Here is a 25,278-nt window from a genome sequence, read left to right as displayed (position 1 = left end):
CAAAATAGAATATCATCCAATTGTTTAAAAAAATTTATAGGCACAGCATTTTAATTGAGTACCTCTAAATAGACCTTGAATGGCTGAGAAATTATTTGATTTCTCATTGAGTAACAATATAAGCTTTAATTTTGTACTAGAATCTAATTGCATTATCAGGCTTGTATATTTTTTGTGAGACTATATGAACTCTGTTTATTGTGTAATAGTTTTTTTTTCTCATTTATAGATTTTTAACTGAGTTTTAATTGTGACCTAAAGAGTTATTGCTGGAATTAAATCACCTTGGCTAATTAGTAGTATATATTCAGGTCTACCTATGTATTCTTTTTGTCACTTAGGTTAAATGCTATAAATATTGGCCTGATGATACTGAAGTTTATGGTGACTTCAAAGTAACTTGTGTAGAAATGGAACCACTTGCTGAATATGTAGTTAGGACATTCACCCTGGAAAGGGTAAGTACTCTAAAATTCTATTTTAAAAAGTTATATCAAAACTGCTTTTTCTCTTAAAACCTTTGTCAAGTTCTGTTTTCGTGATGCTATAAAATCCATTCATTCATGTATTCATTCCACAAATGTTTATTTAAGAGTTTACTATGTGCCAGACATGTTTCTAAACCTTGGGACACATGTTAAAATCTCCTCTTGTCGATCTTATAGCCGATTGAATTAAGACAGCAATAAAAATAAATAAATCAACTAATATACATCATGACAAGTGCTATAGAGAAAAATAATGTTAGGAAAGGAAGTAGGGAATATTATTGAGGCAGGGGGAAGAAATGGTTTACAATTTTGAAAGGATGATCAAAGAAGAACTCATTGTTAAGGAAGTAATATGAGTAGAGACCCAAGTGAGGGAGTGACGGGTTATGTCCAGGGCAGTAATGTTTCTGACAGAAGGGAGAGTCATTTCAGAAGCCCGGAGGCATGTGTAAAGATGTTAGAATGCCAGACAGTCAGCAGGCCAAGATGTTCAGAGATCCATAAGTGAAGGGGAAAGGAATACAAAATGAAGGCAGAGAAATCACAAAATTGGATAAGTGGTGCTTTGTAGGCCATGATGATTTTAGTTCATACTAAAACTGAGTTAGGCTGCCATTGTAGGGTTTGTGAGCCCAGGGATAACATGGTCTGATTTTTATTTCTAAAAGGATCACTCCAAGTGTTACATTGCAAAGAATAATGTGAGGTGGCTGGTGTAGTAGACTGAAGTGGAATATAGTAACAGTGAAATACATTTTGTGGTAAAGCTTGGTAGATTTGACCACATAAAACTGTGAAATTACCTGTGGCACAAAATTTTATCAAAGGTACATACACACAAAAGAACCTGGTGATTATTTAATAATGTCCTTAATTTATAATGTTAATACCAGTAGAAGAAAAAAACACTAGAATCTCTGAAGAAACACAATTGTTAACATGCCTATTAAAAATGTTTAACCTAGTGTACTGATACACCATTTTGTCCTTTCAAATCAGCTAGAACTTTAAAAAATAATCCTGAGTGTTAGAATGTGTTGAAACATATTTTTATACATTACTGATCATAGTTTAATTGCTACAAACCTTCTTTAAATGAATAAAACAATGTATCTCCAGAGCTTTAAAATATTTATGTCCTTTGAGAAGTTAACTTTCATGAATCTTTCCTAAGGAGTTTATTTAAAATATAATGAATTCATTTATAGCATTAGAAACCTATAGATAACCATAAATGGCCAACAATAGAGAAATAGTTGAATAGTATTTTATAAAAACATTTGTGAGTTATCCTACCAACACGAAAAAATTAGGCAAAATATTAAGTTGAAACTAGCATTATACAGAACAACATAATCATGATTATTGTAACTATAAAATATGTATGAAAATTTCTTAGATAAATCAGGTAGAATAAAATAAGCAATTGATATGGGAGATTTCACAGAGAACCATTAAGCTTGATTTAATGAATAACTAGATCATATTATCAAAAAGAAAATGTAGAATATACAGTCTCTTAAGTTCATACAAGTCTTATAAAAATCAATGATGATCTTAGTAATAAGGAAAATCTGAATACGTAACAAAAAGTTGAGATATTTCCAAAATCCAAGAGAAAGCAATAACAAAGCACTGACCAATGACCCCAGAAATTAGCCTATTAGAAGTTACCAAATCCTCTTCTGAATAATCCTTGAATGATTTCCTCAAAACTACAATTACATTGTATAGATCAACAGTTTTACATCAAAATTTACCTCATTATTCTGTAAGAAAAATTTACACCCATAAGTGATTTCTGTTTTGAAATGTGCTCTGAAATCACGTGAAAAGTTGTAACATTGAAAAATCAGGAAAAGTAGAATAGAACAAAGGAAAAATTAAATATAAAAAAGAAACAAATGAGAAAAAAGAAATAAAAAGCTTGTTTATTGAAAAGATCAATAAAGTAATTAAACCACTATCAATTCTAAATGAGGTACAATGAAAACAAAATACGCAATATTAGGAAACACAGAGGGACATAGCCGTTATACCTGCTATTAGAAAAGCTATAGAAAATATTATGTATAAACCTAAAAATATAACTTTTAGTCCAGGACACTGATTTTCTAGCAAACGCTAATTCTCAAAAATTAGATCATGAAGAGTTAGAAGCACAAATAGATGGTAAAAGAAAATAGAATGATTGTTAAACTTTATCATTAAAATTGCACTGTGGGCCGGGCGCGGTGGCTCAAGCCTGTAATCCCAGCACTTTGGGAGGCCGAGACGGGCGGATCACGAGGTCAGGAGATGGAAACCATCCTGGCTAACACGGTGAAACCCCGTCTCTATTAAGAAATACAAAAAAAAAAAACTAGCCGGGCGAGGTGGCGGGCGCCTGTAGTCCCAGCTACTCGGGAGGCTGAGGCCGGAGAATGGCGTGAACCCCGGAGGCGGAGCTTGCAGTGAGCTGAGATCCGGCCACTGCACACCAGCCTGGGCGACAGAGCGAGACTCCGTCTCAAAAAAAAAAAAAAAAAAAAAAAAAAAAAAAAAAAAAAAAAAAAAATTGCACTGTGATTTTAAAGTTAAAGTGCCTTTATCCTTTAAGGAATAGCTAATGTCTATGTCTATGTTTTAAAAGTTAGCATAACGTACTTGGAATCCTAGGCAAGAGAATCATCCGAGCCCGGAAGGCAGAGGTTGCAGTGAGCCAAGATGGCGCCACTGCTCTCCAGCCTGGACAACAGAGGGAGACACTGTCTCCAAAAAAAGAAAAAAAAAAAAAAGAAGAAGGTTAGCATAATGGTGATAACAGAATCGGATAACGATAGCATTCCCTGGAGCACTCATTCTCTCTTTCACAGTCTCTTTCTTCTCTCTCTTCCCCATGCACACACACATTGCAGACCAGTTTCATTCAAGAACATGAAAACATTCAAAATAAAATATTGAAAATTCGGATCTAGGAGTGAATTAAGAAAATATCACTACATGAGCTATTGTTTTTTCCCTAAGAATGCAAGAAGATTGCAACTGTAGTGGGAAATCTAACAGGATATTTTATTATGTCAGTACATTAAAGGACCAAAACTGTATGACTTTATTAATAGATAAATGCATTTAATTTTATTTTCAAAATATTTATAGTAATACTCTAATTAGGGAAGCTAAGAGACATCCTAAACCATGATAAAGGTGATTCAACAATACCTAGTAGCAGCCATGTTAAGGAATGAAGAACTAAAGACTATTCGTTTATCATTAAAAAACTAGTATAAAGATTATATTACTGCTTCTACAATCAAGAATGTTATGTGGATAATCAGTGTCGCTAATATTAAACATTTTTGGAAGTTTTAGCAAATGAAATAAGGCAGCAAAAGGAATAAACTGTGTAACTACTAGAAAAGACAAATTATTTTAAGATGAAAGGATTTATACCAAGAAAACTACAGATAATATTTTTAAATGGGATGTATAAACGTTTATTTAAATGATTAAATCTGCATAAATAGTCATAAGTTATAGCTTATCTTTATATTAGCAATAAGCAGAAATAAGAAAATATTACTAAATAATCTTTAAAAATAAAAAGTGCCAAACTATCTCAGAATATATTTAATAAGAATGATACAGTTCCTGGTTGAATAAAAACACAACCGTGTACTTATGGATACACATAATATGTGAATGAGTGCAGACATGCACCGTGTTCCAGAATGTAGGAGTAGTTGATATTAATAACACTGTATGGATATAATGCAATCCTATTTGGAAAATCGTTGGATTTTTTTTTTTCTTATTATTTAGAACAAGAAGAGGGGGGGTGGGTTTAACCATATATTTGAAAATCACTCAGAAAAATAAAAAAAAAAAAACATTAGGGAAATAGGCGCTGACATATAAAAATGTACTAAAAAGAGCAAATCCTATAAATGTAATAGAAAGATAAAGGGAGCAAGGCCCATCCAGCAACTCTAATAAAAGAATTAATATAGAAGGAGTCAAGTAATACCTAAAATCAGGCCTTGAAACAATTTTTGACCTTCTTCACTAGAGTTGAAAAGTAGCAAAAGGTGATTTTCCATTGGGGTGATTCCATGGTGATGCTTATCATTGTGATTGTTACAATTGTTTGTTCATCCCTGCTTTGTGTAGGGCATTGTGCTAGGAATTGGAATTAAGAAAACCTTTAAGAAATGATCACTAACTTCCAAGGTTTTGGTGATACTGGTCTATATAAGATTGAATCTAAAGATAAACTTTTCCTCAATTTTGTTTATTCCATGTAATGTGTCTACCTTTTCTGATTGAACAAGTGAGACTGAGAGTTTACAGATAGTTCACAATAGAATTTGAATTATATAGATTAAAGTGGGATTTTGTTTCCTTTTGCTACAAATGTGAGTTCTTAAAAATAAATTCTGCAGTATTTAATCTATACCTTCCAAGCTGTGCTACCTCAATCTACAGCCTTCTCCTAACACAAAGGAAGGAGAAAGCTTTGAAATGTGCATTTATGTAGGATTCTCTTAAATCAACCCAATGGGAGAGCAGCACAACAGCAGATGCTTCACTTCTTTCATTTTGTATTTGTGTTACTATAATACTGTGCTGAATTATTTCACAGAGCTAAGAAAAATAGTTTGCCCAAAGAACAGTTTAGCTGCCTGTATATTTTCACAAGCCAATCTAGAGCAGCACTGTCCTGGAAAATCCCTACATGCTATGCTTCAAAATCATTTTCAACATGGATAAGCAAGGCATTAAAATCTCTTTGTGAGGTGAGAAGCTGGAAAGTTGCTTTTATACACCACTTGAGAACTCAATGTGTTGGGTCAATAGGGCTGCATTTTAGCTTTCCCATTTCCTTCTTTTCCCCTAATAATTTAATGTGTTGTCATTTCCAGCAGAAGCAAGCTGTCAAAGTAAATAAAATTTACCCAGACTTTTAGAACTGAGCAAGACTTCTAATTTTCTTTCTTTGGCAGTTGTCTGACAATAAAGGTAAGCTCCTAGTCCATGTTAGGCCTTCACTTTTTTTTTTTTTTTTTTAATTTTAAGAAAAGGCATAATCTTTGGTAAAGTTTTTATTGTTATCATTGTCAGTTGGGTCTGTACCCACAATTGTGTTTAATGGCTTTATTTTGGCCATTAAAATGGCTTTTGAAAACATTTATTTCCATCTTTGCACAGAGGGGCTACAATGAAATCCGTGAAGTTAAACAGTTCCATTTCACGGGCTGGCCTGACCACGGAGTGCCCTACCATGCTACAGGGCTGCTTTCCTTTATCCGGCGAGTCAAGTTATCCAACCCTCCCAGTGCGGGCCCCATCGTTGTACATTGCAGGTGAGTGGTGGTCCAAATGGTGTTGACTTTATGCAATCAGCTTATTTTAGAGTGTCAAGACAAGGCTTTTGAGCACAAAAGCTAATGTGTGCTTACAAAGTTCCAGCTTGCTTGTATTATAGATAAAGTAAAACAGCAATAAAATAAAAGTTTCTGTAAGTAGTCTATAAAACAGGAATTTAAGAAATACGTACATTCATCCTAATGTGTGTAGTGTTATCAACAATTTAAAGTATAGAAACTCTGCCTTTTAGTGGCAACATCTGTGTTTTTTGTTTTTATCACTTTTGCAAATCCCATATCGTATAGAATGCCAGGTTGAAATAGACATTTCTTGCCAATCTAGAAAATTCCCAATAGAATTCCAGCTTTTAAAACTAAATTTCAGACATACAGAGTTACTAAATGGCCTAAATTTCAAGGATTTGTGCTGCAAAACAGCTATTTAAAAAAAAAAAAATCTAAAGACTTCACATTAGAGGACCTTGAAAACTGCATCAGTGAGATTCAGCAAATATGTGCCAAAAAACACGAACATTATATCCAGACTTTCTTCTGATTAGAAACTTCTCTTAAAACAAGCATTTATAGATACTAAAAGCAAATTACATGGCCTCATTTTGAGGTGTGACCAGAAAAATAAGTACTGAATCTGAAAAGCGTTTCCTAAATGATGCTGCATACCATTCTCAAATGCTGTTCCCTCCAAGCTACATAATAGGTTGTACCTAATTATTTTTTGCTATCTGAAAATCCAACCTAGTCAGGGTTTAAATAACCGTGTGTAAAAGAGGGGAAAAAAAGCGAGAATGAAGTAAAGGTAAAACATCCCATAGGATCAGATACTATGTACCCTGAAAACAAAAAAATAATCTTCCTTTCAATCCTCCTCATGAAATCTGATGTACTCTTAAATTACATTCCTGTCTCTAACTCTGGGAACAGTGATTGAGAAGATGGTAGGGGACAAAAATAAATAGAGATAGCCACAATATCTTTTGCTTAAATTTCTAAAAGAACAGTGAGTTTAAGAGAAGTGACCAAATCTGGATAACAATGAAATAATGTTACTAGCCTATCTAAGCACTTAGAAAATGAGATAAATGGGTTTTCAATTTAAGGATTTCTTGATTTATCAGAGAGGTTTACTTTCTTATGAATTGCTTGCTTCAGAAGTGCTCTAAGAGTCTCAGATACTCTCTTGAAACAGAAGTGTCATTTTCCACTTACACTGAAGTATCTCTGGACTACAAAGTGAATTCCCCACTCCCTCAAAAAAATCTTTATTTTGTTTTCTCCATTGACTTCTATATATAAAATTGGAGAAACATTCCCCAGGGGCAAAATAATCACACTATATTATGATTAAAGGATACAAAATACAGTAAGATAGAGGAATACATTTTAGTGTTCTATACCACTGTAGGATAAGTCCGGTAAATGATAATGTTTAGTTGGAGAGAGCTAGAAGGAGGATACTGAATGTTCACAACACAAATGATACATGTTTGAGAGGATTCATATACCCATCACCCTTTTCTGATCACTATACATTATATGTATTGAAATATCACTATGTACCGAAGAATATGTACATTATTATTTGCCAATTCAAGAATAAAATATAATTTTAAAAAATACCTTAGAATTAAGTATAGTAAGATAGTGGCTAGCCTTGTGACTTGCTGGGAATCATATTCTACACTTAATAATTCATTTTCCTTTCTCTTCAGATCATGATTCAAATCGTCTTTACACTGTTACTCTCCTCTCTTTATGTAACCATCATTCTCTTGCCCATCCCCACCATTTGCATTTCCTGTGAATCATGGCTCCTCAGATTTCCCATTTAAAGGTTTGGGAATTAATTTTCTTTTGCCTTGGTATTTACAAGAGGCGAACACAGTGAGTGAGCCAACATTCTCACATTGTTGCCAGAGGACACACAGCTAGATGAATCTAAAAATATTCAATCTGGAGTGAAATTCTGAAGCATGAATCTGCCACTTGATCAATTCTATGAACTTGAAATTATGTGTATTAAATTTACATAAAATGAAAATTGTGAGAGAGGTATGGAATTTAAATAACGTTATTTTCAATTTGGAAATAATTTCGAACTTTTGTTCCAATCTTTAGTTTATACCAAAGCAGATACTCTGCATGAAGTTATTTGTACATTCACAAGCTTTTACACAGCATGGACAAGTGCTATGCCTTGCGCTTTGTTAAATCAATTTGATTCTACCTATCTGACAGTGGAAAAGGTCCTTCTTTAAGGTTATGAAGACTAACATGCATCTTGCAATTTGTTCATTTGTTTCAGTGCTGGTGCTGGACGAACTGGCTGCTACATTGTGATTGACATCATGCTGGACATGGCTGAAAGAGAGGGTGTTGTTGATATCTACAATTGTGTCAAAGCCTTAAGATCTCGACGTATTAATATGGTCCAGACAGAGGTATGTAGATTTACCTGTATGGACTTTTTTTTTTTCTTTTTTTGCAAACAAAGAGTAGATGTGTCTCATATGTACTCTACTCAACCGAAAGAGTAGATGTTTTTCATATGTAATCAATATTAGCTCAGTCATATAGAAAAATATTGGTGTTTTAATTCATATTTCCATATAGAGAAAATTTTCTGCATTCCCTAACTTCGATGACAGAGAACTAGTACAAAATTTTCTTTTTCATTCTTTTGGTAGGAACAGTACATTTTTATTCATGATGCCATTTTAGAAGCCTGCTTATGTGGAGAAACTGCCATACCTGTCTGTGAATTTAAAGCTGCATATTTTGATATGATTAGAATAGACTCCCAGACTAACTCTTCACATCTCAAGGATGAATTTCAGGTATTAACTGTTTCTAAAACCTCTTTTATGACTTACTACAATTTGTTCTGGGCACTAGGAATCATTTTAAAGAAGGTCTTTCAAGTCCCTTTGATCCTGTTTTAAATACAATACGTATCTCTTTCATTATACATATCATATAGTCATTTTTCTATTAATGAATTTGTATCTACTATATCCAAAGTGACAAATAAGTTCAGACTTAGGGAAGAGCAAAGGGGAAAGGTATCATAAAAGTCAAAATTAGGGCAGGCAACGTGGCTCACGCCTGTAATCTCAGCACTTTGGGAGGCCGAGGCGGGTGGATCAGGAGGTCAGGAGATCGAGACCATCCTGGCAAACACAGTGAAACCCCATCTCTACTAAAAATACAAAAAAAAGTAGCCGGGCGTGGTGGCGGGTGCCTGTAGTCCCAGCTACTCGGGAGGCTGAGGCAGGAGAATAGCATGAACCCAGGAGGCAGAGCTTGCAGTGAGCCGAGATCACATCACTGCACTCCAGCATCAGTGACAGAGCGAGACTCTGTCTCAAAAGAAAAATAAAAAATCAAAATTAGCGGTGATTTGTGTGTATTTATAGCCTTTTTTCATGCAGCCATACAGATTTTGACCTGGTCACTCACAGTGTGATGAGATCAAGCACATTAATTACTACTGAGTCTGGGTTCAGTGGCGGCTCACACCTATAATACCAGCACTTTGGGAAGCCAAGGCAGGCGGATCTTGAGGTCAGCAGTTCAAGACCAGCCTGGCCAACATGGCAAAACCTCATCTCTACAAAGAGTATAAAAAATAGCTGGGCATAGTGGTGCATGCCTGTAGTCCCAGCTACTCAGGAGGTTGAGATGGGAAGATTGCTTGACTCTGGAAGATTACTTCACCCTGGAAGGCTGTGGTGAGCTAAGATATCACCACTGCACTCCAACCTGGGCAATAGAGCAAGACCCTGTCTCAATAATAATAATAATAATAATAATAATAAATAATGAAGTTTGTAGTAAATACTATTTCAAAGCAGCCCTAAATGTTTTCACTGCCCTTAAAACATCTCTGAAGGTGGGTGAAAATAAATTCAAGAGCAGAGACCAAATTATTTGATTGTTGGTCCAGTGCTCTTTCCAACATACCATAGCTTATCTTCAAATATGGCAAGCCCAGATGTTACTACAAATTATACCGTTTCCCACTGTGATGAAGGGTCATCATCATCATGGACTTCCCGATTGTATTTTCTTTGGTTAAGGCAATGCATTTTGAAGGTAGCAGTGTTGTTTAGCGTCCCTTTTCCTTTTAAGAAGAGGAGCACAGAACAATGTGTGTCTTGTTTCTTTGTCACTCCTCAGGCTTCATTAGCTTTAACTACAAAGTCTATCAGCCTGTCATAGTAGCAAATGCCATTGCCTTGCACAAATCCTTAACTTTCTACTTGGCCTTCTAAAAGCCTGATGGATCTGTGTTACACTGCTAAATGGGTCACACTATCTTTTAACCTGGGTTCTCTTTTCTTTTTAGACTCTGAATTCAGTCACCCCTCGACTACAAGCTGAAGACTGCAGTATAGCGTGCCTGCCAAGGAACCATGACAAGAATCGTTTCATGGACATGCTGCCACCTGACAGATGTCTGCCTTTTTTAATTACAATTGATGGGGAGAGCAGTAACTACATCAATGCTGCTCTTATGGACGTAAGAGACTGCCCTCTTTGTTAGTGTAGAGTGCTGTGTGAAAAGCTACATAATGCAACTGAACACTGGCTAGTTTTCTTTTCGAGGAAATTAAAATAACCTAAAAAGGAGAAGTGGAAACTTTTATTGAAATATATTTTTTTGGAATGATTTTAGATTTTCCCTATAGGGATTCTTAAGAACTGTCATTTTTATAGCCTTATTGTAGATTTGGAGCTTAATTGTCAGTTATTATATTCATATAGTAAATACTGCAGATTATAAATGTCATCTTAATTATTTTCAGAAAAGAAAATCATGCCTTATCTATTTTGAATATAATTAGAAATGAATGTTTTAAATCACAGCATGCCAAATCGTACAAAAATTGTGTTAATTTGGGAAATTTTTATTTCTGACATTTAATGTTTCAGTAATTTACAATTAATTTGTTGGCCATTAATCAATAAAGACTATTATAAGTAACTAGAGAAGAGATGGATGGTATTAGGTTAACACATCCATCATAATGAAAGAACGATCTTGCCCCATTCAAAATCTTAAACCGCAGAGTGTTGTAGCCCATAGACAAAACAATATGGAAAGAAAGTTTTTTGTTTTAGTTTTTTATGTTGTTGGTGTTGTTGAGACAGTCTAACTCTGTCACCCAGGCTGGAGTGCAGTGGCATGATCTCAGCTCACTGCAACCTCCGCCTCCCAGGTTCAAGCAATTCTCCCGCCTCAGACTCTCGAGTAACTTGGACCACAGGAGCGTGCCACCACACCTGGCTAATTTTTTTTGTTTGTTGTTGTTTTTGAGACAGAGTTTCACTCTTGTTGCCCAGGTTAGAGTGCAATGGCACGATCACTGCTCACTGCAACCTCCGCTTCCCATGTTCAAGCTATTCTCCTGCCTTTCCCTCCTAAGTAGTTGGGACTACAGGCATGTACCACCACACCTGGCTAATTTTTTGCATATGGTAGAGACGGGGTTTCACCATGTTGGTGAAACTGGTCTTGAACTCCTGACCTCAGGTAATCCACCTGCCTCGGCCTCCCGAAGTGTTGGGATTACAGGCGTAAGCCACCGCACCCGGCCTTTTTTGTATTTTTAGTAGAGAGGAGGTTTCATCATATTGTCTAGGCTGCTCTCGAACTCCTGACCTCATGATCCGCCCACCTCGGCCTCTCAAGGAAAGAAAGTTTTAAATTATGACTTTGGCCACTTTACTTTGATTACCTTAGAAAGAAGCAAGAAAGCTATCAAGGTTTAGAATCTTTTTAAACAGTTTACTGCCTTCATTTCTAGCTTTTGCCCTTTCTCCTATGAAACAATAGCAAGGAGAAATTAGAAGCCACGGTTCATTTCTTTCTGACTATAATCAGGCTTTCTGAGTTGTTGTTCCTATTAAGCCCAAATTCTATTTCTCTGAGCAGTCTTCACCAGTTACTTTCCTCTTTTTGGTGCCGCAAAGTGGAATAGTCTAAAGGCAGGCTCTCATCCTTGTTGTGATTGCTCTTGCCTGTGAAAAGCTGTCATCCTTGCTGTGATCAGAGTCTTGCCTGGCCATTAATCACACCCACTGAAATCACATTAAATCCTAATTATACCTTTTATTTTTATATTAGGTGTCTGGAAAGGCAAATATACTAAATACAGAGATGGCATACAATACTTTTTCATTTCTGCATCTAAATATGGAATGAAAAAAAGGATGTCTGAACAAGAAAAGGAGAAAATAATAATACTTAGAAAAGCATTGATGCCTTTGAATTTTTTGCCATTGTCATCTTTATCAAATTTTTCTCAATTTCCAGATTGTCTCCTTTTCTTTGTTTTTGTTCTTTTTGAGACAAGGTCTCACTCTGTAGCACAGGCTGGAGTGTCGTGCATGATCACAGCTGACTGCAGCCTCAATCTCCTGGGCTCAAGTGATCCTCTCTCCTCAGCCTACCAAGTAGCTAGAACTATAGGTGCATGCCACCATGCCCAGCTAATTTTTATTTTTTATTTTTTGTAAAGATGGGTCTTGCTTTCTTGTCCAAGCTTGTCTTCTTTTCTGTATGAAGGTTGAACCTTGTAATCCACCTGCTCTTACTGTCTGGTTAATCCCCTGTGATTCAAAAAAGACATTTCATAATTAAAGATGTTCTAGGGATTTAGTGGTGCAAATGAACCTTCAGAGAAGCCCAGCTGTACCTTCGGAGAAGTAAAGCTGGTTTGATTTACAAGAATAGGGTTTATTGTTCAACACTTCCTCTTTCTCCCTACCCTTTATTCCCATCATTAGTGTGATACCTTTTTGCCAGGCCTATGAGGGATTAGGAGGTAAGGCCAAGGATTCTGTAATTTCAAAGCCTTACATATGTTCCTGCATTTAGAGAGAAAAAGAAAAGGAAATTTTCAGTCGTATTCTCTCTTGTCAGCTCCTCCTCATGCATGTCCCCTCCCCAGTGGCTCAAAAAATGAGTAGATAGCCATCAGTCTGCTTTGACTTACCTTTCCGTGGAGCAGACATTTGATTGGAAAGACAGCTTACTTTTTCTTAACTTTTCTCATTGTATTAGTTCATTCTCACACTGCTAATAAAAGCATACTTGAGACTGGGTAATTTATAAAGGAAACAGGTTTCATTGACTCACAGTTCCACAGGGCTGGGGAGACCTCAGGAACCCTGCAAGTATGGCAGAACGGGAAGCAAACCCGTCCTTCTTCTTGTGGTGGCAGGAAGGGGAAGAAGTGCCAAGCAAAGGGGGAAGCCCCTTACAAAACCATCCGATCTCATGAGAACTCATTCACTATCTGGAGAATAGCATAGGGGAAACTGCCCCCCATGATTCAATTATCTCCACCTGTTCCTGCCCTTGACACGTGGGGTTTATTACAATTCTAGGTGAGATTTGGATGGGGACACAGAGCCAAAAAATATCATTCATGAACCTTCATACCTTTCTTAGGAGACCCTCATCCCAGCTGCATGTGTAACTTCATAAGGTTTTAAGGTCATTTGGAAGTAGCCAGGTAAATTATTATTGTCATCTACTCAGATTTATCCTGCAGTCTTCAGCCAGTGCTGAATGCCATGGTTAGCAGCATTTCCCAAATGGTGGTAGCATCAGTGAAGTCCAAGAACCAGTTCCTGTTCTGATGTTAAGATTCTTGAAGGACTTAAATAGTAATGTGATACAAATGAGCTATAAGATCATTGAAATTTTTTGTCAGCATTAGGGAACTCTATAAGCTACTAATTATTACTATTATTATTGCATAATTAGTTTAATTCAAATAATTAGTTTAATCAAATGACATTGTCCAGGTCAGATAAATATTGTTTTTACTACTTCTCCCTTTGGAAACAGATAATATATTGTGTTCTAATCAAGGAGCACTTGGTAAACAAGGAGCTATCTCCCTGCTTATGTGGGGACAGTAAGTGTATTGTTGTTACTCTTTGGTGCTTCAGTATCTTAAATGGTTGAAACTGTCATTATGACCTTTGATATATGTTAGAAATGCCCAGGAAGCTGTGGAAGGTGGATTGCCTGCGAGATGTGCAGAATATCCTGGTAGTGTCCACATAATGTAAAAGCACAAGTGTTTGAGCTATTTTTCTTATTTGGAGTGATTTTACTTGCACGCACACATACTATCCACATACCCAGATGATTGATAGACATACCAGGGGTTTTGTTCTTACTTTGCCTTCAGCCTCTCAAAGACTGATTGCGTTTAGAAAATTGAAATAGCCCAACAGGTACCTTACAGAGGATGTTAACCTCAGAAGCTCTTTAGTTTCTTCTTTTGTGTTTATCCTGTATTTACATCTTTCAGTAAAGCAAAAATTCAGGTATTGACTTGAATTGCTTTGGAGGCATTGAAGTCTTCTACCAAATTGATTCATTACTGTACTAGTTCAGTTCATTCCAGTGGTCTGAATCTCTTTATTCATGGCTGAAGCATCACTCTGGCTCCCTCTGCATGTGAAGCTATTACATCATACTGGTCCTACATTGAAGTGTATTGTATCTGTTTGTACAACTGATCATACATTTTAAGTTCTTATGTTTCTCTGTCTACCTTGTTTCTTCACAGAGCTACAGGCAACCAGCTGCTTTCATCGTCACACAATACCCTCTGCCAAACACTGTGAAAGACTTCTGGAGATTAGTGTATGATTATGGCTGTACCTCCATTGTGATGTTAAACGAAGTCGACTTGTCCCAGGTTAATGGCTATGGGTTGCTTTTGTGTACTTACATACAACTTAATAGAGTAGTAATGAAATGCTAAAATCTGCTTTATACTATCCTAATTAGAAAAAATAATGCTTTTTTTTTTTCTTTCAAAACATTCATCATTCAGGGCTGCCCTCAGTACTGGCCAGAGGAAGGGATGCTACGATATGGCCCCATCCAAGTGGAATGCATGTCTTGTTCAATGGATTGTGATGTGATCAACCGGATTTTTAGGATATGCAATCTAACAAGAGTGAGTCACAATTGGATCCTTTGAGCTGATCTAGAATAGGTCAATCATAACCAAGATGTGGTATAATTTTATTCAGACAGCAGGGAGACTAGAATTGATAAGCACTATATCTTCCACCTCAAAGCTAGTAACCATCTTATGCCTTAGTACTCGAATAAAAACATAAGAAAGCAGAAATGCTGGAAGCTAGGTTTGTTGGTCAGTCACTAGAGTAACATATTCCCTCTGGAAATACAGATGCACTGGCTCAGTCAAGTTGGATAGCCTAGGCCTGGCCTCTGAGTGTATGTAGACTTATCTTAAGGATGACTGCATGTTTTATTAGTATTGACATCCAGCCCAGAAATGGCATGTGATAAAAAAAAATGAGAACATTGCAAAAACGATAATGACAGAGAAGATGTACTGCAGGAGGAAAGAGACATGTTGGATCAACCATTATAGAAGGGTTCCATGTCACTGTTCCAAGTTCATTATTGATTCTCCGACCTGCAGTTTCATCTCCCTAAATGTCCCAACCTCTGGCTCTACGCAGATCTAAAGGTAGAATCAGTGCTGCTACTGCCATGCCTTTTCCCAGCAGCAAAGTAGTAACTGTATCGTCTTTCCCTCACTCCTCATCTGCTTTCCACTACATGACAAATTAAATCTGGGTGGGGAGGATCTTCAAAAAAAAAAAGTGCTAATAAAGGCTGGGTGCTGTGACTCACGCCTGTAATGCCAGCACTTTGGGAGGTCAAGGCGAGCAGATCACAAGGTCAGGAGTTCAAAACCAGCCAGGCCAATGTGGTGAAACCCCGTCTCTACTAAAAATACAAAAATTAGCTGGGCGTGATGGTGCATGCCTGTAGTCCCAGCTACTCTGGAGGCTGGGGCAGCAGAATCATTTGAACCCAGGAGGCAGAGGTTGCAGTGAGCCGAGATCATGCCACTGCACTCCAGCCTGGCGACAGAGCAAGACTTCATCTCAAAAAAAAAAAAAAAAAAAAAGAATTGGAAAAGAAAATATTAGTGACTTTCATGGAATTAAGCTCTTTTTAGAGAGAAAGATTACTCTGTTTTTTAAAGCACCAGCTCTGTGGGTGTGTATTATTTTAAGTGTGTGATTAGGATTGTCATGTTTCAGTGTCTCTCATATCAAAATGACTACGTGTGTGTCTGGTTAATAAGTCTATATGTGTATAACTGTGAGCAGGGAATGGAATCATATCGACTCCTATTGCTCATTTCAGTGGAGGAAAAAAGGGTAACTTCAATCATTTCATAATATTCATGCATATCTTAGATGTTAATTTAAATGGAATCTCATTATGTCTGCACATCTGTTACATTATGGTTCTAGTAATATTTTACTTGAAAAAAACAGAACTGCTGAAGACAGTAAGGCTTGTCTGGTAATTGAGCAGTTTATGTGAAAAATATTCTAGGAACAGGAACTGAAATGTTATATTTTTGTCAGCATATTTATTTATTTGTTTGCTTACTTATTGAACTGCCTCTGTATTTAGTATTCTGGTCCTTATTAGTACATGATTTTTTTTTCTGTTCTCACTGTCAGCATTTAGTATATTTAATATATTTCACTGCATCAAATATTTAATATGTACCAACAAGAAGTTTGTAGAGTACCAAGTAGGGCTTGTCAGCTACCAAAAGATGCATGGGCCCTTGCCAATCTGATATGATTTACTCATATATTACTTGTTCTTCCCGATATTTTTATTTCAAGGTTTAAGGTTTTGATTCATTCTTTCAACAATATTACTTTTGGGGAAGTATTATGCAAAGTTCTACTGATACAGAGTGTAGGAAAAAAAGATTTCCGTGTACTTAAGGAATCTTTATTTTTTTCAGGAAGAAAAGCATTACATGAAAATTGTATAATCCTTTTTGTATAAAAGTGATGCATTTTACAGCGAAAGAGTAAAGAATATAGAGTGTTTAACTGAGCGATCTGACATAACTGTGTGATCAGAGATGACCTCTTTGAAAGAGTATTTAAGCCAAAATTTAATGAATCAATAGAAATTACTTGGGGGTTGAAGTAACCCACCATCCTGGTTTGTCCAGGGCAGGAGCTTTCCCAAGACACACAGGCTTCAGTGCTAAGACCACAGAAATCCCAGGCCAACCTGGGACAAGTTGGTCATTCTATTTGGGATTGAGAGGAGCAAGCAAGAAAGAAGTATTCAAGGCAAAGGGTACAGTATATGCAAAGTCCCCAAGGCAAGAAGTGACTTGATAAATGGATTAAAAGAAGACCAACAGAAAATTGAAGAAGGGGGTGGAGCCAGATCACATCAGTTGTTTTAAGACATGACAACAATTTGGATTTTATGCTAAGATCATTTGAAAGTCATTAAAGCAGGATATGACAAGATTGTATTTGCAGTTCAAAATAATCATGATGCCTATAGTAAGAACGGACTGGAAGGAGATCAAAGTTTATTCAGGGAGCTCAACTAGGAGGTAATTATCCGGGCCTGTGACTGGTAGTGTATTGATGTCAGTGGTGATAAAGAGAAAGCAATGAATCTGAAAGTTATTTAGGAAATGTTATCATAGTAATGAATTACTGGATACATAGTGTGAGGGAGCAACAGGTATAGAGGATGATTGCCATGTTTCCTGCTATTATCACTTATAATGTTTTTGTAGTAACATGTACAAATTGAGGATTTATATCAGCTAGACTCAATCCAGTGTAGATGCTATTTGTATTGTAAATTGTATGCACCTTTTACTTTTTTGTAAAAATTGTAGTCCCAGCTTATTTACACAAAAACACTTTTCCCTCTACAGCCACAGGAAGGTTATCTGATGGTGCAACAGTTTCAGTACCTAGGATGGGCTTCTCATCGAGAAGTACCTGGATCCAAAAGGTCATTCTTGAAACTGATACTGCAGGTGGAAAAGTGGCAGGAGGAATGCGAGGAAGGGGAAGGCCGGACGATTATCCATTGCCTGTGAGTAGGGCAGTGCAGCCCGTCATTCATAGGGCCTTGGTGCTTATTTTCTCATTTTCAATATTGAAGACTATCCGACTTGCATCTTATGGACCTCCCATAGATGTTATTTTTAAACAGTCTTCCTGTCTCATGAGTCTATAATTAACTACTAAGTTTATTTTGTATATTTTCTAAATATTGATTATTATGTAGTTATATTATTTAAACTCTTTGGAACACCACTCTTAACAACTTCAGATTTACACAGTTTACAAATATATCAGAATCTCAAAGTCTAGAATGCAGCAATCTATGTCTATAGCATATTCCTAAGTATAAGTTACTGATCTAATTTCATCCTCAAGTTTCCTCCTCTCTGCCTTGTACACATATAAAGCAAAATTAAGACACAAATGGAAAACAATTAAAACTACAATGTCTTATTTTCTCAAACATATATGATAGTGTGACCTGTGGTCACTTGGTGCTGCTATCTAAAATGCTTGTGCTTTCTTTGCTTTCAGAAATGGTGGCGGGCGAAGTGGCATGTTCTGTGCGATAGGCATCGTTGTTGAAATGGTGAAACGGCAAAACGTTGTCGATGTTTTCCATGCGGTAAAGACGCTAAGGAACAGCAAGCCAAACATGGTGGAAGCCCCGGTGAGTCACAGCATCTTAGACTTGGAAGGCATCTTAGAGATTAGTTAGTCATATACCTACTTATTGATTTGACTTCATACACACATAGGGAATCAGATGTGAAAATGAGACGTTGTGGGGACTTTCCTGCCTAATTAATAGATTGCTGAGCACCCCCCTCTACCCACAGACACTTAATCACATATCACATAAGTGAAACTATTTTCATTTCGTTTGGAAATTTGTAGGATTTTTTTTTTCTGTTATAGCCAAAAAATATTTGCTGCAGTAAACTTTGGTAAATGGTCCTGTAAGAATAAATCCTGTATTAAGGCTGTATGTCTAAGGGATATAGGTTTCATAAGTACCTTAGACAGCCAGTATTTTTAAAGGGCAACTGAAATTTAGTTGTGTCAATATCTATAATTATTCATTTTCTGATCAAATTATAAATGGTTAAACTATCATTATTAAGTTTTCAGCTTTTACCAACTGTAGAGGGCAGTTCATATCATGCTACTTGAGCTTGTCAAGGCTCATGAAGTCGGAACATAGCTTACAAAATAAGAGCTGATAGGGGTGTGTGTGTGTGACAGTTCATCTAGGTGAAGCTGTATGCAGAGTAAGAAAGAAAGCTACACTTATCTAACACATTTTACTTCTAACGAGAGGTATCTGTGGGTTACACGTATGTATGTGCATGATGGGATCAGGTTGGGAGCAGCTGTGTAGTGTATGCTCACAGAGAAGTAAACCAGAAAAACCAAGGCATCATTGTTGCTTGCCCTACATTTATCAAGATGATCAGATAACTAGAATGAGCAATTCAATAAACCTTTAAAGTATTTCACCACTTCCTGCTCGTGGACTGCTCACACAAGAGTTGTGTTACTTCCTGAGACAAAATCTGAAGGCTTAGGTTTATACTGTTTCACTTTTGCAAGAGGTACTAGACTTCCACCCTTTCTACAGGTGCCCTCAAACTCCTTCTGTACACCGCCTCATTTCCCTGGGTTGTTGCAGCTGTCTACACAAGATTACATTGATTTCAATTGGGGTGCTGGCTGTGGAGATGAGAAAGGGGGATGAATTGGAGAGATTTTTGAGGGGGAACTCTCAGATTGTCTTAGCAACTGAATGAATAGTGGTTGTGTCTTTAAACTCTTTGCAGTTTGAAGATTTCTTGATGTAAACTGCCTCCATTTTTCAGATCAAGTCTTAAAGTCATCAGTGGGATCACTTCTGACTTCAGAATTCAACTTTTACCTTCAAATTTAACTGACTTCCCACCCTTTTTTAATAAAAATAAAAAAATCTATGGTTAAACTCTGCCATTCTGGAACCTTCCAAAAAGTTACTGTTTTCCTTTACATTTGTGTCTCATGAATCCTGAACACTCGCCCTCTGATTTGTGTTTAATCAGTGTTGATGATTAGTTTAGTGGGCTATGGAGCTGAGCTGACAAGTTTGGTGAGGAGATTTAGAGTGTAGGCAAAATTGCTGGAAACTGCTTAAAGAGACATAACTATTTCTAGGCACATTTTGGTTCCTTGAATGCACTCGCCACAGTGGTAGGTGAATTTGAATCATACCTACTTGGTAAATAGTGTTGGAATGATAAAGACCTCTTAAGGAAAGTTTTATTACCCTAGTTTATTGCTGGAGACACCTGGAACTTCTCTTCCAAAATAATATGCCTTTTAGACTGTTATCCAGCCTGAATTTTTTCCCACTTGAATGAACTGAGTTGGGAATTTTTAAATGAATTGCATATTATAAGTAATAGTTTATTATATAGTCTCTGAATTTTTCTAAATTCTTATTATGGAGCAAGTCCATAGATGGGCTTAGAGGAAAGGCTTTTTAACTCAAAAATGTTATTGCCAATATGTTGTCTTAAACATATAAAGGCAGCAGAAATAAATGTTCAGGTATAAGTAGGCTCAAAATTTAAGGACCACTAACCATTCTTGAAAAATTTGCTTAAATACTCTGATGGACAAAAACAGTGTCAAAAATTAAGAATTTGAAATTGCATAAATGGCTGTTTAAAATGGCTGACTTTTTTTTTCTCAAGGAAATCATCGGAAATACATGGAGAAAAACATTTGCAGTTGATCACTATAGTATTATAAAATAGAGAAAATAAGAAAAGCAACTTAATAGTCAAACAATACATATGTTTGATTTTTATGTGGTATTAAAAGATGTTAAATAACGTGGAAAAAGAATTGCAACAGTGTTAAATTTTAAAAGTTACATTTAAAATTATATTTTGAAGTATACATAGTTATATTTATTCTAAGATAATTATTTCAACCATGCACAAAAAGAACTGAGGCAAACTAAGGTGATATTTTAACAATTTCTTCTGATGATAGAATTATAGCTCTTTTTCTCATTCTTTATATTTGTTCAGAATTTGTATATTCTTTAGATTTGTACAGAATTGTTCTGTAATGATCAAGTATTACTATTATAATCAGATAAAAAATTTTAGACATTTAAAAAATTGATGGAAAATATGAGTCTAAGATAAAATGTCTTTTTAATATAAATTTCCTTTTTCTTAAATGGATCATTAGACTCAAGTATAAAATATGTATGCCTAGATATTAATCTCATATATAGAAAAAATAAATTGTAATCCTTGAGTTATCTAAATTGGTTGTCAAGTTTCATTTGGTAACTGTTATTTAATGTTAATCTCTTTCTTAACTGTTCTCACTATTTGTGTTTTGACATCTTTCAGGAGCAATACCGTTTCTGCTATGACGTAGCTTTGGAGTACCTGGAATCATCTTAGTTGGGTGAGACTCTTTAACGTGCATCTATGAAGAAACCTGTTCATCTATTGAGCCAGCAACTGTTGTACCTGTTACACTTGTGCAGAAAGATTTTAATGTGGGGGGTGGGAGACTTTTACATTTGAGACGTAAAAGTATTTTTCTTATGAAGTTGTGTATCTTAATAAAAAGGACTGAATTAGTTTTTATTACTATATTAAAGCATCAACATTTCATGCCACATAAATTATATTTAATAAGAACCAGATTGAAATGAGAACTTATTGGTGTTTGTACAGTGAACATGCCACCTTTTTTCTCATGGTTTCAGTAGAACAGCTACCATATGTTGCATGAGTTCATACTTTCTACGTGGCATTTTTCTCCCTTTCTAAAATGAAAGCTGATGAATCTCAAAAGGAAGAAGAAAAGAAAAGCTGTGCAAATTCATAGTAAAGTTCATTTTTTATATGTTTCCAGTGTAGCAGATCTCTATATAAATATATAAATATATATAACTGGCTTATTTTCTTTTAATGTGCAATGATGGCTGGATCATTTAAAGTTCTTTTTAGAAAATAACATAAGCCAAAGACTCAAGTGTAAATATGTCTATATGGAGAAAGCACATTATATTTATTGGTTACTTACATTCCTTTTTTGATGGCTAAAATACTACCACCACACAATCATCTTTTTTTTCCTGAAGAAAGCTTTTTCTTTAGCTAAAATCAATTGTAAACGATTTTTCTAGATTATTTTTTGTATGTTTTAGTGTAAGTAGAGGATAAACTTTTTATTCATAAACCAGGAAGCAATGTTCTTTATAGTGATTCTCTTGTGTACATGCTTGTGAATTAAATTTGTGTAAAATCCCTTGGCAATTGGGTCTTTTAATATAGGACCAAATTAAAACATTTTACTGAAAATGTATAGTTTTTCACAATTTCATTAGGTAAATAATGGTTTGGTGATCATACATGAGAAATGTACACATTAAAAGGCCTTGCTGACAACTTACACAATGTTGAACACCGCCTTTAAGCATCGTTTAAATTTTAAAGGAATTGATTTTTTCAGCCTGTGGCCCAGCACTGGTCAGGAAAACAAGATGGCAACATATATGCTTTCAGGGTCAAATTTTAGCAAACTGTAAACTGTTAGGGTGATAAAATGTTTCTCCTGATGTTTACATGCACAAGCTTTGGATTCTGACTATAAAAAGTGTGAACAAATCAATGCCAGATTCCTGTTTTGCGCTTTGTCATGGGATTCTTAAGTGAACATTTCTAAATGTGGTCTTGTTCACATGCTCCATGTAGCTGTAACTTCACGTCATCAGCTTGCAGTTTGTAATTGACTAAAGCATTCCAGTGTCCTCTTTCTAGATTGCCAGCTCATGACATGGTGCTTATAAAGATTTAATTAAAGTAAGAATGAAATAAAGTTTTTATAATTATAACAGTTATTGTTTGCACATCATTTTTTCCTCTTAATGTTCATGCATTCACTACTAAATGAGTAGCTTATTCCTACACTCGTTGATACGAATAGGCCACAAAAACTCTACTCAAAGTAAAACTAATTTCCAACCTCTAGTTTCTTTTATTTTTATTTTCTTAATTGAATGCCAAAATGTCCAGTAGCTGGAGGTAGAAAAGGCAGGGAGATTGACATCATTTTTTGTTTGTTTGTTTCTATATTTATCCATGTATGTAACACACATTTTCCATTTATGTATGTCACTATCCATTTATGTAATACACATCTTACTTTTTTCTTATAACCAACTTGACAAATGGTACTTATCATCCCTATTTTACAGATGATGAAATGGAAGCTAATGAGAAGGTACATGATTTGTCAACAGATTCATTCTTACTTAACAGCTATGTCTTTACTGCTAAACACATTGTTTCCCAACTGTCACAAAGATAGACAAAAAAAAAGAAAATGTGTGACTTTTAAAACAATTCAGGTAAAGCAACCTTTTCCTAGGAAAGATGATTTTCATTTAAACATGGAGACATTGAACAAAAAAATCCACAAACTCGCCCAAGATTTTTTTTTTTTTTTACCCAGTAATGTTTATTATGTTATCCTATAGAAGATTCTGTTTCACTGTGTGACCCTGACTTCATTTCTACTCGTGATTGCACCACACACCAGCAGAATTATCATGAGCACAACTGTCCACAAAGCTCAGAGGTCTATGCAGCCTCTGAAATTCAAAGAACAAGAGTTCTCTTTCTTTGTAACAGGAAATTGAAATATCATGCTTGCTATTGTTTGGGCACCACAGAAGCCACTTTATCAGGAGACAGTGGGAGAGGGGTTGCCTGTTGATCTCAAAACTCATATTCAAAAGTTCATATCTGATACCCTTAAGGGGCTCTGTAAAGTAGTCTTGCGCATGACTATGTTCTCCGACACCCCTGGCTGTGTCCCTCTGGGCAGATGTCCTGGTGCTGGCTGGGGATGGGGTCCCCTTCCACTGGCAGAGCTCTACATGCTTTTCATAGTTTAGGGCTTCCTAGTCCTAATTTAGTTATTCCTTAAATGACTGTCATGTCATTGAATTTTACAGACCCCCATCTATAATTATTACTAAGGAAATGTTGGAAGTGTTTGGGCCAGAGACACACACACCAGCAACTGGGAATTTTTGAGTTTTAAAACCATTCTTGAAAATAAGTGTTAGCTCTCTTAGAGCTGTCTCCTAGCCTTTTCTAATACTTAGGCTTTGGAGTCTGTGTTAGGGTTCTCTAGAGAGACACAACTAATAGGATAAATATATAAAGGAGTTTATTAAATATAAGCTTACATGATCACAAGGTCCCACAATAGACTGCAAGCTTGAGGAGCAGAAGAGCCAGTCTGAGTCTCAAAACGGAAGAACTTGGAGTCCGATGTTCAAGGGCAGGAAGCATCCAGCACAGGATAAAGATGTAGGCAGGGAGGTTAGGCCAGTCTTGTCTTTTCACGTTTTTCTGCCTGCTTTATATTTGCTGGTAGCTGATTAGATTGTCCCCACCAGGTTAAGGGTGGATCTGCCTTCCCCAGCCCACTGACTCAAATGTTAATCTCCTGGTAACACCCTCACAGACACACCTAGGATTAATACTTTGTATCCTTCAATCCAATCAAGTTGACACTCAGTATTAACCATCAGAATCTTTAGATAAAGGTGTTGCTGTGTTGCAGCCAAATGATCTCACATTTAAAGATAAACAAAACAGGAGATATTTTTTGCCTGGACATGGAGAGGCCACCTGTTTATCTCCACACTGATGTGCTGATGTGCTCATTCAGTCTTCATCTTACCACAAGAATCTCTTGAGTTCCAGGCATTCATGTCGTAAACTTGGAATTCAGACACCAACAGCTGCTCCTTCTCATATCTACTCTGTTCCCAGAAAATGGTGTAAAGGAAGAGGTTCTTGGCATCTGAATTTAATAGATACCAGTAAATACTAAAATGCAGAAGAGCAGCGGCTGGTTGTAGCTCAACTGAAAATATGAGATGGGTAGTCTACTAGCTTTGGAAGACCACCTTTGACATTTGCTTTTTTTTTTTTTTTTTTTTTTGAGATGAAGTTTTGCTCTTGTCAGCCAGGGTGGAGTGCAATGGTGCGATCTTGGCTCACTGCAACCTCAACCTCCCATGTTCAGGTGATTCTCCTGCCCCAGCCTCCCAAGTAGCCGGGATTACAGGCACCTGCTACCATGCCCCACTAATTTTTGTATTTTTAGCAGAGACGGGGGTTTGCCATGTTGGCCAGGCTGGTCTCGAACTCCTGACATCAGGGGATCCACCCGCCTCAACCTCCCAAAGTGCTGGGATTACAGGCATGAGCCACCATGCCCAGAGATTTGCCTAACTTTCATAGGGGAGTGACAATTGAGCATTTATATTTAATTTCTGTGCACTTTGGCAAGTGTTCTTTATAATAACAAAATAGCCAGAAATCAATAATCCATCACATATCCTGGGTATAATATGTAATATTTACCCTATAAAATGTTTCCATAGGCAGAGACTCCACATCCTTCCTAGACTT

General features: G+C 36.2%; 1 protein-coding gene across 5 annotated transcripts in view; it reads left to right on the top strand.

The window, feature by feature from the left end:
• The window catches only part of PTPRK (protein tyrosine phosphatase receptor type K), a 559,982-nt gene extending 537,303 nt beyond the window's left edge, over positions 1-22,679 (top strand). For all 5 annotated transcript variants that reach the window (XM_028847097.2, XM_028847096.2, XM_078001187.1 and 2 more), the window contains exons 21-30: positions 342-458; positions 5,679-5,833; positions 8,160-8,295; positions 8,542-8,691; positions 10,203-10,376; positions 14,449-14,580; positions 14,719-14,844; positions 17,647-17,810; positions 18,317-18,452; positions 21,184-22,679. In XM_028847097.2, the coding sequence (XP_028702930.1) occupies positions 342-458; positions 5,679-5,833; positions 8,160-8,295; positions 8,542-8,691; positions 10,203-10,376; positions 14,449-14,580; positions 14,719-14,844; positions 17,647-17,810; positions 18,317-18,452; positions 21,184-21,237 (1,344 nt within the window). In that variant the 3' untranslated portion in view covers positions 21,238-22,679. The remainder of the gene's footprint in view (positions 1-341; positions 459-5,678; positions 5,834-8,159; positions 8,296-8,541; positions 8,692-10,202; positions 10,377-14,448; positions 14,581-14,718; positions 14,845-17,646; positions 17,811-18,316; positions 18,453-21,183) is intronic.
• The last annotated feature ends 2,599 nt before the right edge of the window (positions 22,680-25,278 follow it).

Source organism: Macaca mulatta, chromosome 4, assembly GCF_049350105.2.
Source record: "Macaca mulatta isolate MMU2019108-1 chromosome 4, T2T-MMU8v2.0, whole genome shotgun sequence".
NCBI lineage: Eukaryota > Metazoa > Chordata > Mammalia > Primates > Cercopithecidae > Macaca > Macaca mulatta.
The sequence above is the reverse complement of the archived record's forward strand: the minus strand, read 5'-3'. Positions and strand labels throughout refer to the sequence as shown.